We start from the raw sequence: 17,133 nt of genomic DNA on the forward strand, positions 1-17,133 counted from the left end.
ACACTATTAATTATTTAATTTGGATTAGCATGCCAGGAGATAAGGATCAGGGGATTGAAAGGTGCCAGACAAGAGGGGAGCATGGGGAAAATCCTATATCAAACATGATCTTCCTGATCAAGAAGGAACAAGGAAAAGATGCCATACTGGATGGCCGAGCCGAGCCCAGATCTCCTGCCCTCAAAGTTGATTTTCCCTCAGTGTTCTCATCTGGAAGACAGTGTCCTCCTCTGCTGCAGCCAGTGGGCCCTTTCCCTTCAGAGTAGGATGGTACGAGCAGGGGACATCCCTCAGTTGCTTTGGGGGTCCCCTTGGCCTACTAGCATCTTTTCGGGACTTTCTCAGCTCGCTGTTCTGCTTTCAGCTGTCGGTTCCCCTCACTTTGCCTCACCTCCTGTGGGCCACACCAGGACGCAGTAAAGGAGAGCCAGAGCGCATTCTGCAGATACCACTGTGCATTAAGCAGACAGCATTCTGCTTACCTCCTGTAACCCCTTAAGTGAGATAACCTTTACGGTCACTGAGGAAGAACAGGTGGCAGAGCTAGGACTCAGGTCCTGGTCTTGCCAATCCTGAGCCCTCCCCACTTGCTTCTGCTGCCTCCGCAACATCCCCATCATCACTCACCTGTGTTTGAGCATCCTCGGTGGAGGGCCGTGTCTCTGAGAAGCCGAATGGAAACCACCCACCCCAACTCTGTGTAGCTTCCCTGTGAGAGGGTTCTGTGCTTCTGAGTACAAAGTTAAAATGGATTAGATGAAATGCCTTTACTAAGTTAGTTATACACCAAAGCATTCTCTGAACACTTGCAAAGATGTATCAGAATGTTAATGCTGATGATCTCTATGGGGCTGTGTTCTAGTTGATTATTTTTCTTTTCACTTTCTGCATCTTCTAAATATAGATGCATTTCTTGTATAACAATAAAAAGCTTTTAAAATGAAAACAAAGTTTCTTACACTAGATCTTTTAAACTGGAATTTCTGAAAACTAATTTTATGCTGTGCTCTATATCTTAATATGTAAGATTAGGAAATATACATTGGAGAAGGCAATGGCAACCCACTCCAGTACTCTTGCCTGGAGAATCCCAGGGATGGGGGAGCCTGGTGGGCTGCCGTCTATGGGGTTGCACAGAGTCAGACACGACTGAAGTGACTTAGCAGCAGCAGCAAGAAATATATCGGAATTAGCAAAAAAGAGAATATTTATTCTAAAATTTTGGGGTCTTAGATAAAATGGTTCTCAGAGGAATATAGGCTTAAATGTGTTTATTTATTGGAAAGAAAAACTTAAAATATATAAATGAAGTATTCACTTAAGAAAATAAAAGATTGTTTATATCTCAGTAAAACAAGGGAAAAAAAGGAAATAAAAAAGAACAGCAAAATATACAAGGAATAGTAAAGACCCCCTCCCTCCCATCCAAAAAAAATCTGTGAACAATTGTATTATTTTCTGTTGTTGCCGTAACAATTTACCACAAACATGGGGGCTTAAAACAATACAAATATATTACCTCACAGTTTCTGCACATCAGAAATCCATGTTGGCTTGGCTGGTTTCTCTGCTCAGGGTCTCACAAGGCCAAAGTCAAGGTGTTAGCTGGCCTGGGCTTTTTATAGAAAGACTCTAGGGTAGAATCAACTTGCAAAATAGGTCAGGTTGTTGGCAGAATCTAGTTCCTTGTGCTTGTAAGACTGAGGTGCTAGTCTTTCACTGGCTATTAGCTCAGGGCTGTTCCTAGCTTCTCACTCTGTTCCTTGCACATGGCCCCCCTCCATCAAACTGGCTTGGAATCTCTCTGACTTCTCCCTCTTTCTCCTCTTCATCTCTTCTTCCTCCAGCCAAAGTTCTCTGCTTTTGAAAGGGTTTATGTGATTAGATTGGGCTGCCCATATAATCCAGGGTTTTTCCCCAATCAGAAGCATCCATAACCTTAATTACATCAGGAAAGTGTCTTTTGCTACTATAATGTATTCATAGCTTGCAGGGATTAAGTTGTAGACATCTTTGGGAAAAGGCATGATTTAGCCTATCAGAACCATAAATTTAAAAAAAAATAGAAGAAATTATAGATAAAATGAAAAGCTGGTTCTTTAAAACAAGTAGAATAAAATAAAAGTGCACGTGTGCAAATTGCTTCAGTTGTGTCCAAGTCTTCGCGACTATAGACTGTAGCCCACCAGGCTTCTCTGTCCATCGTGTTCTCCAGGCAAGAATACTGGAGTGGGTTGCCATGTCCTCCTCCAGGGGATCTTTCCAACCCAGGGATTGAACCCATATCTCCTACGTCTACTGCATTGGTAGGTGTGTTCTTTACCACTAGCACCACCTAGGAAGCCCAGGATAAAAATAGATAAACCACTGCAAATCTGATTGAGAAAAAGCATAATATACACATCATTCAGAATTTTAAAAATATAATCACAGATACAAATAATATTTTAAAATTAGGACAGTTTATTAAATTTTAATAATATGGTAATATTCTTTAAAATCTTAAAGAAAAAATGATTATTTTCTTGCCAAGTATAAACTAACAAGTTGACCCAAGAGGAATTAGAAAACCTAAGCAGACCAATAACATTATAAGCAATTCGTCAGGTCATTTGAAATCTATCATTTAAAAAAGACATTAGGAGAAGGCAATGGTAACCCACTCCAGTACTGTTGCCTGGAAAATCCCATGGGCAGAGGAGCCTGGTAGGCTGCAGTCCATAGGGTCGCTAAGAGTCAGACACAACTGAGCGACTTCACTTTCACTTTGCACTTTCATGCATTGGAGAAGGAAATGGCAACCCACTCCAGTGTTCTTGCCTGGAGAATCTGAGGGACAGGGGAGCCTGGTGGGCTGCTGTCTATGGGGTCGCACAGAGTCGGACACGACTGAAGTGACTTAGCAGCTTAGCAGTTCCAGATTGTTTTATACTTTGACCTACAAGGAACTAATACTTTAAACCAATCCAGTACACTGGGAGGAAACAAGCTCTTCTTCAACGTGGCCCCATTGTGTACTGCATACTTCATATCTAAGGAGGCAGCTTTAGTAATAAACACCTTTACCAACATCTAACAGCAAACATAAGCTTAAACTCTGAAATACTGAAGACATTTCCATTAAAAAATAAAACACTGATGTTTGCAACCTTTGTATTCAATTTCATTTTAGAGGTTTTAGCTAATGTACAGCTAATGAAAAAAATACATATAAATAATACAAAATTTGTGACCCTTTTTCCTGTTTTCAGATCATATGATATCTAGAAATCCAAGAGATGACTAAATTATGAAAGAATTTGGAAAAGTATCTGGTAAAAGATAGCCAACAGAATCCAATGACTTTTCCCTATACTACAAATAACCACTTAGAATAGGAAGTAGAATCCTGTAAATTTTACAGTGCAGTACTATAAAATTCTACCAAAAACCAGAAAATATGGTATGAAGAGAGGAATACCATGCTGCTGAGAGAGAAAAATTAATATAGAAACATTCTTCCTTCTTCAACTGTATTTTTATTATAATTTTAAACCCAATGAGAATTTTAAACTTTATGCAAAAGAATAAGTGCCCAAGGATAACCAAGAAAATTTTGAAGTGCAGGGAGACCTGCTTTATTCAAAACAAGGTATTCCCACAGGAATAAACAAAATATATTCATGGCCAGAACACAGAAGACAGACAGTATATATAATAACTTTTTCTATGACATTATAGTATTTTAATTTACCAGGGAAAGAATGCTTATTTAATCAATGTTATCATCATAACTGACTGCCCATTTGAAGGAAACCAAACAAAAAGACTATGTATATCACACAAAAGAAAAAAAAGATACCAGATACAGTAGATTAAAGATATGGATATAAAAAAATCCAAAATCAAAAGAGAAAAAGAAAATTAAAAAGCATGTAATCTGTATAATACTGAGGTAGGGCAGGCTATAAGGTTGACAAGAAATCTAGAAGGAAAAGAAAGACATATATGGGTACATAAATTTTTTAAAAATTATTTTCATCTCTTAATATCTTTGGGGGATTGGTTCCAGGACCCTCTCAGATACCAAATTCCAAAGATACTCAAGCTTCTTGTAAAAATTGGTGTGGTATTTGCATACAGGACTTGCCTGGTGGCTCAGATGGTAAAGAATCAGCCTGCAATGAGGAAGACCTGGGTTTGATCCCTAGGCTGGGAAGATCCCTTGCAGGAGGGCATGGCAACCCACTCCAGTATTCTTGCCTGGAGAATCCCCATGGACAGAAGAGCCTGGTGGGCTACAGTCCATGGAGTTGCAAAGAGTGGGACTCGACTGAGTGACTAAGCACATATTTGCATATAACCTATATGCATTCTCCCATATACTTTAAATCATCTGTAGATTACTTACAATACCTAATACAATGTAAATGCTATGTGAATACAATGTAAATCCTATATAAATATTTCCTGGTCTATGGCAAATTCATGTTTTGCTTTTCGGAACTTTCTGCAGTTATTTTTCTGAACATTTTTTTTTTTTATCTCTGGTTGGTGGAATTTATGGATTCTGAACCTGGGGCTATAGAGGACTGTTTGTATATGTGACCAAAGATAATAAATCACCAGGAACTGCTCAAGGAGATATGGGGAGTAATCTTGTTATGTGTTAAGGCTTAATGTGTTTAATATACAAAACAACTCCTAAAAATCAATAATTAAAAAGTCAACCTAATAGAATTATGAACAAAAGATTTGGACAGTTCAGATAAGAAAGAATTAAATCACCAATGAGCATATGAGAAAATGTCCAACCTCACTAAGAAATTAGAGAAATGTAAGTTAAAATAACAATAAAATGTAATTTTCCTCCCATGGAATAGACAGAACAATAATGATATCCATTGCTGGCATAGAGGTGAGAGGTAAGGGTACGCTCCTACACTGCTTATGGAAAAGTGAATTGCCACCAAATTAGGGAAGTAGTTTGTTAATATCTATTATTTTTTTTTAAAATATATATATACTTTTACACAACATTGTAACATATATACTTACTCTTTAACCTAGCAGTCCCACATTTGGGGAGATCAGAAATAAAATGCTGTCACAAAAGGAACTCTAAAAAAGGATTTTTAGTGCAGCAGTGCTTGCAGGAAATGGGAAGCAAACTAAATGACCATCAATAAGAACCTGTGGTAAATCTGTTGAATATGACACAGCTATTACAAAGAATGTAGTTCTGTCTAGTGTGTGATATGTATGCATGCTCAGTTGTATCTCTTTGTGACCCCATGGACTATAGCCTGCCAGGCTTCTCTGTCCATGGGATTCTCCAGGCAAGAATACTGGAGTGGGTTGCCATTTCCTTCTCCGGAGGATCTTCCTGACCCTGGGATTGAACCCAGCATCTCTTGCATCTCCTATATGTTCTTCAATGTAAAAAAATACTGAAGAATAATGTGTATGGTAAAGTGTCATTTGAGAAGGGGGGAGGAAAGAAAGGGAAAAAAGCATTTATGTGTAGATGGGTAAAGAAAGTTATGGGAGAATATACCAGAATACCATTGTGGGGTTGTTGGGGAATTATTTGTTCTGGGGGAGGGTATTAAATTTTTAAATGCGTCTTGTTTTTCTTGCTTGAACTTGTGGCTCTTTTGTCTTAAAATATAAGTAAATCACATGTCACAAAAGATCATATATACACAATTTTTAAAACTAAATAAGCAAACAGTGTTCCCTCAAATCAGGTTGTGAATATTCATGTCATGTGTGGTAACTTCTGGTTGGTTGTTTGGAGACCAGATGAACCATTTCCTTCCTATTCCTTTTCTGGGAAAGATGACTACATTCCAACTTTATTCGGTTATTGCATCCAAGCTGTTTTTAAGTTACTTGCATTGCTTCCCTGAAGAAGTGACAGAAGAGATCACCCAGATGTTCTCAGGAAGAAATTAAACGAAAGAATATTTCCTATCCCCATGGAAAGAAACCAATTCTAAGTTTGCTTTCTTTGCTTTTGATAGGAGCTAAGCCTCTTTCTTAGGCTTCCCTGGTGGCTCAGACGGTAAAGCGTCTGCTTGCAATGTAGGAGACCTGGGTTCGATTCCTGGGGTTGGGAAGACCCCCTGGAGAAGGAAATGGCAGCCCACTCCAGTACTCTTGCCTGGAAAATCCCATGGACGGAGGAGTCTGGTAGGCTACAGTCCATGGGGTTGCAAAGAGCCTGACACGACTTCACTTTCACTTTCAAGCCTCTTTCTTGTTAAGATTTACAAAGATTCCTCCCTATTCTTAGTTGTAAAAATTCATGAACCACGAAAACATGCTTTGACAGAGATGTGCCTCTGTCAGATTAAGTTAGAAGTAAAAAGGGGAACCATTTTCTCCGTGAATCAGGACGAACTCTCCGTAAGTGGAGGTTCTCGGAGCTGCCGCTTGTAGGTGGAGAACAGGAAGTCCCCCCCTCTTGGAGCAGCTATAGCAGCCTGCTTGCTGCTCACTTGCACAGCCGCCAACTGTTGTGCACTTCAATTGCAAAGTATAATTGTGTGCAGGCCATTCATCCACGTTTGTGAGGTCTGTTTGCATTCTTCCCAAGACCAACTCAGTAAACAAACCTACCACAGAGTATGAAGAGCATGGAAGAGATTGTCAAGAGATTACCTTAGTGATCTTGAACTTTGGTTTAACCACTTTATAAAGTCAAGATTTACCGGCCAAATGAAGCCAGGGTCCAGGCTGTTTCAATAAATGAAAAGAAGCAAGAAAGGGGGCTAGCAACAAAGCAATACAACCAAAACAAGCTGAAAGTCTTCACGCTTCCTGTGTTTGTCTATGAATTGCAAAGCATTTCAAATTGTAGGCTCTTTTTTTCTACTTGTGACATCTAGCCTATGGGGGATTTAAAAAAAAAAAAACAAGCCAGTGTGTGTGTGTGTATGTAGAAGTTATGAATCATAATAAAATTAACTCTCATAATTCCACTATCCACCTTAATTTACAAAACATAGAACCCCTCTCCCCCTCAACTTGATCCCACATTTTTCTACCTATCCTAACTCCTGCAGGTAACCGTTTTCCAGAACCTTTTTCTCATTCCTGTTTTTCTTTGTAATTTTACCACATGCTGTAAATTCTCAAACAATATGTTGTTTACTTTGTATTTTTTATTTTTTTAAGAAACAGTATCATTAAGTATTTGATTACAATTTTTTTCATTCTATCGATTCAACTATACTGACTCCTCTAGCTGTAGTTTAATCATTTCTACTTTTGTATTCTGCTGCATAAATAGGCCACACATTTACTTATCTATTCTCCTGCTATTACACTTTTAGATGATTTTGAGTTGTATTCTGTTTCTGACAATGCTGAATTGATCATTCACATACACATCTCTTGGCCCTCATATGCAAAGGTTTCTCTGGCGGTATTCTTACAATAACAGTTGTATGCTCAGTCTAAAATAGTGTCAACTTGTTTTCCAAAGTGTTTCCAATTATGTTGCTGTCAGCAGCAAATAAGAGTTCACATATGGCACATTGTTGCCAACATGCATCCTCTTCTCACTTTTTAAGTATTGCCAAAGTGGTGGGTATAAAATGATGTCTTGTGATTTTCTTGTTTATTTCACTGGTTACTCAGGGTTCACCTCTAAAAAAAGATACCTGTTTGTGTCTTTTGTGCATTTAAACAATGAGTTTGTTTTCCTTTTTCTTAAAGGTTTGTAGGTATTCTGTGTCAGATTCCTGTTCATTTATATGTATTATATATATCTTCAAGCATTGAGGCTTGTATTTTCTCTTTTCTTAGCATTTTTTGATGAATAGAAATTCTTAATTTTAGTGAAGCAAATTAATCATCTTTTCCTTTAGGTTATCATTTTTTGTTTTGTTTTGATGACTTGTTTATGAAATTCTTCTGTACCGTGAGGTCAAAACAAACCAGTTCTCAGGTTCTACTCCAGACCTCCTAAATCAAAAACTCAACGATGGAGGGTGGGGGAGGGGGAAGGTGGGTGGGCCCTGCAATATGTGCTTTCATGGTCCCTGCAAGTGACTCAGATACACACTAATATTTGAGAACAGTTGGTCGAAGAGAAAAACCTATGAATAGCCAAGAGGTTACATTACAATAATATTATTGGAAATATTAATTTCTTTTATGTTTTCTATTAAAAGAGTATTAAAGTTTTGTCTTTGATATGAAGTATACTTAATTCATCTAGAATTGTTAGTTCATGATGAGATATTGTTATCTAACTTCATTTTTTCTCCAGATTGATAAGCTCTTTCCCCAGCACCATTTATTGAATTGTCCCTGTCTTTGCCATTTATCTGCACTGCCAGTTTTGTCTCTTTTTCTCTGCATCCAAGCCAGTGGAATTGAAGAGTATAGAAGTATTAAAGTATATTTTTGTTGTCATTTAGTCATTCAGTTGTGTGCAACTCTTTTGCAACCCTATGGACTGTAGTCCATGGGATTTTCCAGGTAAGAATACTGGCGTGGATTTCCATTTCCTTCTCCAGGGATCTTCCTGACCCAGGCATCAAACTCACATCTCCTGCACTGGCAGGCAGATTCTTTACAACTGAGCCACCAGGGAAGCTGTTGAAGTACACAGAAGTATATAGAAGTATTTACAGGGTATAAAATAGAGGTAGAGATAAGAATCTTTGAACTGTTCTTTTTTTGAAGAGGATACTTCTAATATTTCACTATTCAGTACAGATGCTTCACATTTTCTCTTATTCCAGTTTGTGAATTGGTTTTGTTTTTCTTTTGAAATCATGAAAGTGAAAATCGCTCAGTCACGTCTGAGTCTTAGTGACCCCATGGACTATACAGTCTATGGAATTCTCCAGGCCAGAATGCTGGAGTGGGTAGCGCTTCCCTTCTCCAGGGGATCTTCCCAACCCAGGGATTGAACCCAGGTCTCCCACATTGCAGGCAGATTCTTTACCATCTGAGCCACCAGGGAAGACCTGAAATCATGAATGAATGTAGAATTTTATTGGATGTTTTTTGTGTATGTTGAGATGTGACTTCGGTTTTTCCTCTTTAATCTGTTAACGTAGTCAGTTACATCAATGGATATTCTAATATTAAACTTGGGTAAATTGAAAACATTTTTAATTGTTTCAAGATTCTCTTTTGCTCTCTGAAATATTCAGATTCTTATCTCTTATTGTTTTATCTGCGTACTAACTAGGCTTCTCAGAAATGCCACATCACAACTTTATAACTTTTGTTTAACAGGAGAAAATGTGGTCCCTGACTTTTTCCTTGCTTACATCCAAATATCTGGTAGTATTTATGAACACAGGACTTGGAATCCGGAAGACCTCAGTTTGAATCAGTTTCATTCATTTGTAATTTGTGACCTTTGGACTTGTTATTGAACTTTTCTGGGCTTAGTTTGCTCAGTAAGACTTTCATACATCCTTCACAACATCATAGGAACCACGGACAAATAATGCATCGAAAGGCTCAGCCTAGGGCTTAGCGTACTAGAATGACACAAGTCAACTGTTGTTATTAAAACTGGAAGTCTTGTGGTAGGCTCCTTTACAACCTGAAGATGACCTTTTTCATTTCAGCTATAGATCATTAACACCTTCATGGTTCAGAATATCATTTTATGTCATTGAAATTTTATTCACGATTTATCCATGGAAATATATTTTTTCCATATTCCTATTCTCCTGCCTCTTCTGAGATTCCTAAGATTCTTATTGTTTTGAATGATTCTTACTGTTTTCTCTTATTTCTTTCAGAATTTATCTTGTGTGTCTCTTATAATCCCGTAAAGCTCAATGATATAAGTAGATGGGACATCAGAAATTTGCTTACAGGACCCCATTTAACTCTGTTGAAAAATACTTATCCATTTTTCAACAGAATTAAATACCAATTATGCATTGTATACCTGTCTAGCTTGTGGGGGATACATTGTTCCACAAGACAAGCATGGGCCCAAAGAGAAATGCTTAGAAAAAGGAAATAAAGAATGATTAATATAAACTATACATCTTTATGTTATAAATTTGCATAATTTGGAACACTTTTAATCAAAGATAAGCATCCTGTAATTTTTTTTCTTTTACTTTTAAAAATAAATTGATGTTGAAAAAAATGTTTTCATAGCAAAAGTAAGACTTAGAGTGCAATCACCCTGGAGTCCTGTAAGTCCGATGTTCCATCTACTTAGATCATTGAGCTTTATGGGATTATAAGAGACACACAAGATAAATCCTGAAAGAAATAAGAGAAAACATTAAGAATTATTTAAAACAATAAGAATCTTAGAAATTTCAGAAGAGGCAGGAGAATAGGAATATGGAAAAAAAAATATTTCCATGGATTAGTCACAGAAAAGATAGTGTGACTTACTCATAGAAATATATTTGTCCTAAATCCTTGGCAGTCACTCACCTAAGCCCCATTTTTGTATAGAAAGTGCAACCTGTACATTAGGATGCTTGCCCTTTGATATTAATACTAAAAGAATCAATCACTAAAGAGCACTGAAGGAGGATTAGGAACACTCTGAACCACCAAGGAGGACTCTCTGAACCCTTTCTAATATATTCAGGCATTTGTGACGTTAATGAAAAATAAAGTATGCAAACCAGCCTATAAAATGCATTTTCAGTTACTTTGCATTCATTACTATTGCCTTTATGCTGATTTCTAAATGTGTTTTAGGGCTTCAAACCCCTTCTGTTTTCATTCTTCTCTATCCCCCTTTGATCTCAATCAGGAAAAATGAACAGTGATGCTAGTGTTTCTTCTCATTCTCCTCTCTTCTCATAGTTGTTTTGTTAGGGTGGTAGATCCCAAAGAGATAGCTGAAAAAAAAATACCCCTCTAAACTCAGTGGTCATTAAGTCATCTTTATTTTCTGGAGGCGAAGTGATTCCTTAATGGGCAGGAGTGTGGGACAATAAAACAAATGTGAAAGCATTAACAGACTTCAGTTTCTGTAAGAATCTTACTGTCTTCACTGCAGAGAAGTATCCCAGTAAGGATTTAATTATTGAGGAGATGGAGAGAATTTTCTGCAGAATTCATTTCTTCCTCATAAAAAAAAAAAAAAAAATTGTCATGTTTTTTCCACATAGCTTTCTTTAGGTTGTACTGACAAAATGTGTCCTATTGTACTTAGATTTAGTGACTTAAAAGTCTTTTACTTCCCTTCCTACTTGGCAATCTTACGGAAACTGATAAGAACAATTAAGTATCAGAATGTCCATTGTAGCCTTATTAATGGCTGCAAAAACCTGGAAATAGAAATGTCCAGTAACAGGGAACTGAATAATTTGTTAGTCTTAAAATATTAGCCATTAGAAAGAATAAACTAGATTAACATGAGTTAATACGAAAAGATCTCCAAGATATACTGTTAAGAGAAAAAAGCAAAAAAAAAAAAAAAAGAAAAAAGCAATATGCAGAACAAATATGTACAATAAAACCCCACTTACATTTTTAAAAACTCCCTCTTTCTCTCTCTAAAAAAATTTTTATTGAAATATAATTGATTTACATGTTGTGTTAGTTTCAGGTATACAGCAAGATGATTCAGTTATATGTAAATATATATGTGTGTGTACACACACACACACACACACACACACACACACACATGTACTGTGCTGTGCTAAGTACTTCAGTTGTCTCCAACTCTCTGCGACCCTATGGACTATAGCCCGCCAGGCTCCTTTGTCCATGGGATTCTCCAGGCAAGAATACTTGGAGTGGGTTGCCATGCCCTTCTCCAGGGGATCTTCCTGACTCAGGGATCGAACCCACATCCCTTACATCTCCTGTATTGGCAAGCGGGTTTTTTACCACTAGCGCCACCTGGGGAGACCGTGTGCGCGCGCCACACACACACACACACACACTCTTTTTTAGATTCTTTCCATTTTAGGTTATTACAGGATATTGACTATAATTCCCTGTGCTATACAATAGGCCTTTTTGGTTATCTATCTTATGTATAGTAGGGAGTATGTTTTAATCCCATCCTCTTAATTTATTCCTCCCCACCCTTTAAACTTTGGTAACCATAAGTTCATTTTCTATGTCTAACTCACTTTCTCTTTAAACACACACACACATATGCTTGTTTGGTCATAGAAATTTTATGAAAAGATGCTTGAGAAAGTCATAGTAGGTGTCAGTTTTGAGTGGAACTAGAATGGGGAAACTTGGTTCTAAATGAAATGTTTTCTCGTGCACATATTGCTTCTCTAACAATAATTTTAAAACAGTTAAAACTTACAATTAATTGATAACCTCTGAATTTTTTTATGTTTAGCTTCTCCTAGGTTTTTTTGTCTTTCTGCTTCCTTGGGCTCCACTTTCTCTCCGAGCACTTCTCATGCCCATACACGTCTATTCCGGACTTTTCATCTTTGGAACAGTGATTGCAACTGTACTTATGGGATTGACTGAGAAACTGATTTTTGCCCTGTAAGTTTCATAGTTTTCCTAACTGCAATTCTTCAGCTACAAAATATTACATACTTGCTCATTGGACAAATATAAATGTGACAAAATTTTTTAAATGGTGAAAATAAAAAATTTAAATATTTATTTTAAAAAATGTGTTATACATGTAATATAGCATTAATAATGCTTGAAAGAAAAACCAAGCAGTCCAACAAATTGTACCACTCTTACAAAGCAACCTTTGAAGTTATACATGCCCTTTCAATTGATATACATGTTTTATGATATACATGATATACAATTTGATATACATGTTTTATGTTAACTAATTATGATATACCTATTTTTGTATCATCCTTTTTTTGATTTTAAGTGGTACAGATGTTTTAGATGCTATATTATTTTCATACTTTATGAAATTTTTAACAGTTTTGTACTAATCCACTGAGTGAATTATATGAATTTCTTAATATCAAGCTTTAAGGGAATTTATGTTGAATTTACACACACTGTACCAGTGTGCCCTTTGAGCAAATAATTCAAGACTGTTTAGCATGTTGCTGTATCACCCTGTTTGTAACTGGACATACTCTCTCTTTTTCTATAGGAAAAATCCTTCATACAGTTCATTGCCACCAGAAGGTATTTTCACAAACACCCTTGGCCTTCTGATTCTGGTGTTTGGGGCTCTCATTTTTTGGATAGTCACCAGACCACAATGGAAACGTCCTAAAGAACCAAATTCTGTCCTTCTTCAGCCAAACGGAGGTGCTCCAGAGGGAGTGGAAAGTTCCATGGCAATGAACTTTGGCAACGTGGACAAATCAGATTCGGAGTTAAACAGTGAAGCAGCAGCAAGGAAAAGAAACATCACCCTTGATGAGGCTGGACAGAGATCCACCATGTAAAATGGGGTAGCAATGTAGCCATATAACTCCAGTGTAAAAAACTAGCTCTCCAGTTTAGCTTCTCCTACTTACCCGTGAGATGATTGAGGTCCACAGAGTCAATATTTATTCTAATCAAAAAATAGGATGTCTTGAAAGTGTTTATATTGATTGAGGCTTATAAACTTACCAAAATTGAGAGGGAGATGATCAGTGTAAATATTAATAACAGTAGATATAAATTGTGCTTATATTACCTTTTTCTCGTTGAGGACCAAAGCATTTAGCACAGTGCCTTGCATAGAACAAATGATCAAAATGTGTCTACAGTTGGTAAATCTGATAAACTGGCAGTTTCCCTGGCCTCTTATCATGTAGTCATTTTCTGTTTATTCTGGGAATCCAGTTATAAAGTTTTGGAATCAGATCATGACTATCTGGGACAGAGTTAATGCTCCACAGGTATCAGGACTAGAGCCCAGAAAAAAAATGTAGGAAAGGAACTGGCTCCCTTTTCCCTGTACCTGCCCTTTGCTCCCTCCCCGGCTGGTTTGTCCTTAGATTGGCCTTGGAGAGCAGGATTTATTTTAGGGCACTTTGGAGCAGTGACAAGACTGTAGGTAGCTGAAGGTCTCCTCTGGTCAGACCAGAAGTTTTTCCAAGTTGACTTAATCCCAAGGCTTCCTTGGGTTTGGTGTACTTTATGATCCAGATTCCAAACCTAATTATGATGAGAATATACCTGAATACATAAGCAGTATAAACTGCTCTACAAACCTTAAAGAACACTTTCTCCCAAGTTTCTGGTGTTTTTAAACATGGAACTTACTAAGTGCCAGTACTATCCTAAGCACTTTATAAATCTTAGCTCATTCAATCCCCAGATATAACTTTTGCAGTAGGCACCATTAAAATCTTCATTTTACAGATGAGATATCTGAGAGAGGTTAGTAGCCTGCCTGAAGGTCACACAGCTAATGAGTAGTGAAACTGAGACTCCAAAACTGGCATTTTGGCACCTCAGGTCAGTCCATGATTCACCATATTGTTGTCTTCATGCATGCATCCTAAGTTGCTCAGTCGTGTCTCTGCGACCCCAAGTCCCTGCCTGGCTTCTCTGTCCATGGGGTTCTCCAGACAAGAATCCTGGAGTGGGTTGCCATTTCTTTCTCCAGGGGATCTTCCCAACCCAGGGAGCAAACCCAGATCTTCTGCATTACAGGTGGATTCTTTACTCTCTGAGCCACTAGGGAAGCCCTTGCTAATTTACACCTGCTTTGACCCACCCTTGGATAAACCTCATTTGGTGGGATGCAGTAGAGTTTTTAAAATTTACCTTCTGGCTCCGTTTACAAGGCAGATTCCTCAAATAAACAAGGAAAAGGGCCTACCCTTACCTGGAGATTCACCATGGGCACCCTGCCACTGCCAACAAGCCATGGCTTACCTTGATGCTCCTTTGATCTTAAAATTGTGTCTTGGTAATAAAGAGAGGTTTAGGCAAGAACATCTATAGCTTTCAAAGTTCATCAATTATCAATTCGGTTCTTCAGAATCTTAGCTGCTAAACAGCTTTGGGTTTGGAGGTAGGAGAGATGAACTTCATGGTCTGCCCTTCCCAGGGAGCAAAAGCTAGGGTCCTTCCTGATTTGGATGGAATTCTCGGGGCTATCTTGTGTTTTGGGTTCTCAGTAGTGAATTAAGACTCAGAGATGATAGTTTTCATGCGTGAGATCTCTGTATAGACTCTGGCCTGGTAAAACCTAGAGTGGTGCCTATGCTGAAACAATGCATTTTTATCTGAGGGTTAATTTTTGGTTTCCCTGCAATTTTAAACTGTTTCTACCAAATAAACTTAACGTTTTTGGTGTTTAGCTAATTTCCTTTTAGGGTAACTGGTTATTATGCCCATAGACTGAGTACGAGCTACTCTTCATCACATCCCTGAAATTTGATGATAATCATTCGAGTCACTCGCCAAAACACTGTTGTCTTCTTCATTCTGTTTCCAAAATTTTGGCAATAGTCATAGGGATCCCCAGTGCCCAGCCCAGTGCCTGGCATATATGTATGCAATATGCATATAAATTCAGTAGAAGTAGAGCCTGCTGCAATTTGGGTCCTAAGTGGAAGGAGGAATTGAATTGTCACACAGAAACATATTTTGGTAAATGGATGTTTCATTACATAGAGGTGCACAAAATTCCAGGTATTTTGGGGGGCAAGGGGTTAATGACCACCCCAAGAATTGAAGCTGCCATTCCATTTCATACAGTTCAGGAAAGAGGATATCAATGAAAAGTTAATTATGGGTTTGGCACTAGGCTGTGCTGCCCCATTGAGAAGTATTGGAGCACTCCTCATCTTAGCCCTTTATTTTATCCCTCTTGTGGGTTAATGTGAGGTTCATCTTACAGATATTATAAGAACTTCTTTTCTTTCTTTCTCAACCTTTGTGAAAACAATGCATAGTAAAATATATCTAGAAACCTTTCTGTTTGAGATTCTCTTAATGGACCTTTTATTCTAATGATAATTATACCTTTATCTTTCAAAAGCTGGTATTTCCTACCTAAAGCATCTCCCCCCAAAATATCTCATTAAAAAGTCCACAAAAAGAACACGGGAGAAGAAAGCCTTAGGTGTCAATTCCAAAACAGTGATTGAAATCTTCCCAAATAATTATAGCTTATATCATCTACAGAGATAGTCTGGCTTGCCTTACCCCATAATATAATTTCAGGAAAAAAAGCTAAATTTTAACACGCATCTAAATCAACACTAAAGCCTTTTGTCTCGAAGGGTTTATTGAGAAACTCAGATGATTATACTTTTTAAATTAATGTTATCAAAACTGTACAAATTCCTGTGCTCATTGTGTCAAACTGAATCCACCCTCCAAAGTACCTTCCTCCCTTTCTTCTCCTGGTTTCATTTAAGCTGTGCGGGTTAGAAACAGTATCTCAGACCTTATGATCAAATGACAAAGGAGATAATCGCGCTTTTTCAGGAATACTGACAAGTGATTTTTGTTTCTAAAGGACAAAATAAAGAGGATGTCTTGCTTTTAATTAGGCTCTTTCCCTGCTGAGTTGGAAATTCCAGTGCAAAACTGATAGACCGCAACTGCCAAATTTGAAAGCCTGAAGTAAAGCTTTTTGCTAATTTTATTGCAGCAAGATGGAATTTTTATCTTTGTATGTCCTTTTTTAGATAACTGACAGAAAACTGTAACTGCTATGTCTTCGAGCTACACATAGGAAAGTATAGAAGAATGAAAACTTCTTTATCCTCTACAAAGTACCTGAAAACTTTAAGTGTGAAAGATTCCTCTGTTTAAAATCTACCTTTTTAATCTCAATACATTTATGCAAAAATGTTAAATAGCTTGAATATTTTGTAATTTTGTAGAAAAAATATGCATCTATTTTTTTCTTGTTTTTATATAGTAATAAAAGTTATTTTGGAAGCTATTTGTGTATATTATTTGTGTTGTAGACATTGTTCTGAAAGTCTCTTTCCCAGGTTTTTTTTTGTTAGTTTTTCAGTGGGGAAGAATTTTTTTAAGTTTTGTGGAATGGAATATCAGTAAACAAGGATGTAACAGCTATTAGCGATTTCAGGCCTCCAAGTGTGAATGAAGTCTCCCAAGGGGGAAAACAATACCTGCAATCCAGCACAAGCCACCATGCCCCCTATGGTGATTGCCAAGGAGCTGGGTGGGAGTGAGGGGAGGAGGGCAGTGAGAAGTCAAAAAACAGATACAGATGCTGGCCCAGATAGCTGAGATGCATATGAAAGGAATGAC

General features: G+C 37.5%; 1 protein-coding gene across 1 annotated transcript in view; it reads left to right on the plus strand.

Annotated features, from left to right (window-relative positions):
* Positions 1–16,798, plus strand: part of CYBRD1 (cytochrome b reductase 1) — a 34,922-nt gene extending 18,124 nt beyond the window's left edge. Inside the window, exons 3-4 of the mRNA XM_005887578.3 lie at positions 12,305–12,459; positions 13,046–16,798. Coding sequence (XP_005887640.1) covers positions 12,305–12,459; positions 13,046–13,346 — 456 coding nt within the window. The 3' untranslated portion in view covers positions 13,347–16,798. The remainder of the gene's footprint in view (positions 1–12,304; positions 12,460–13,045) is intronic.
* The last annotated feature ends 335 nt before the right edge of the window (positions 16,799–17,133 follow it).

Source organism: Bos mutus, chromosome 2, assembly GCF_027580195.1.
Source record: "Bos mutus isolate GX-2022 chromosome 2, NWIPB_WYAK_1.1, whole genome shotgun sequence".
In the NCBI taxonomy this organism is placed as follows: Eukaryota; Metazoa; Chordata; class Mammalia; order Artiodactyla; family Bovidae; genus Bos; species Bos mutus.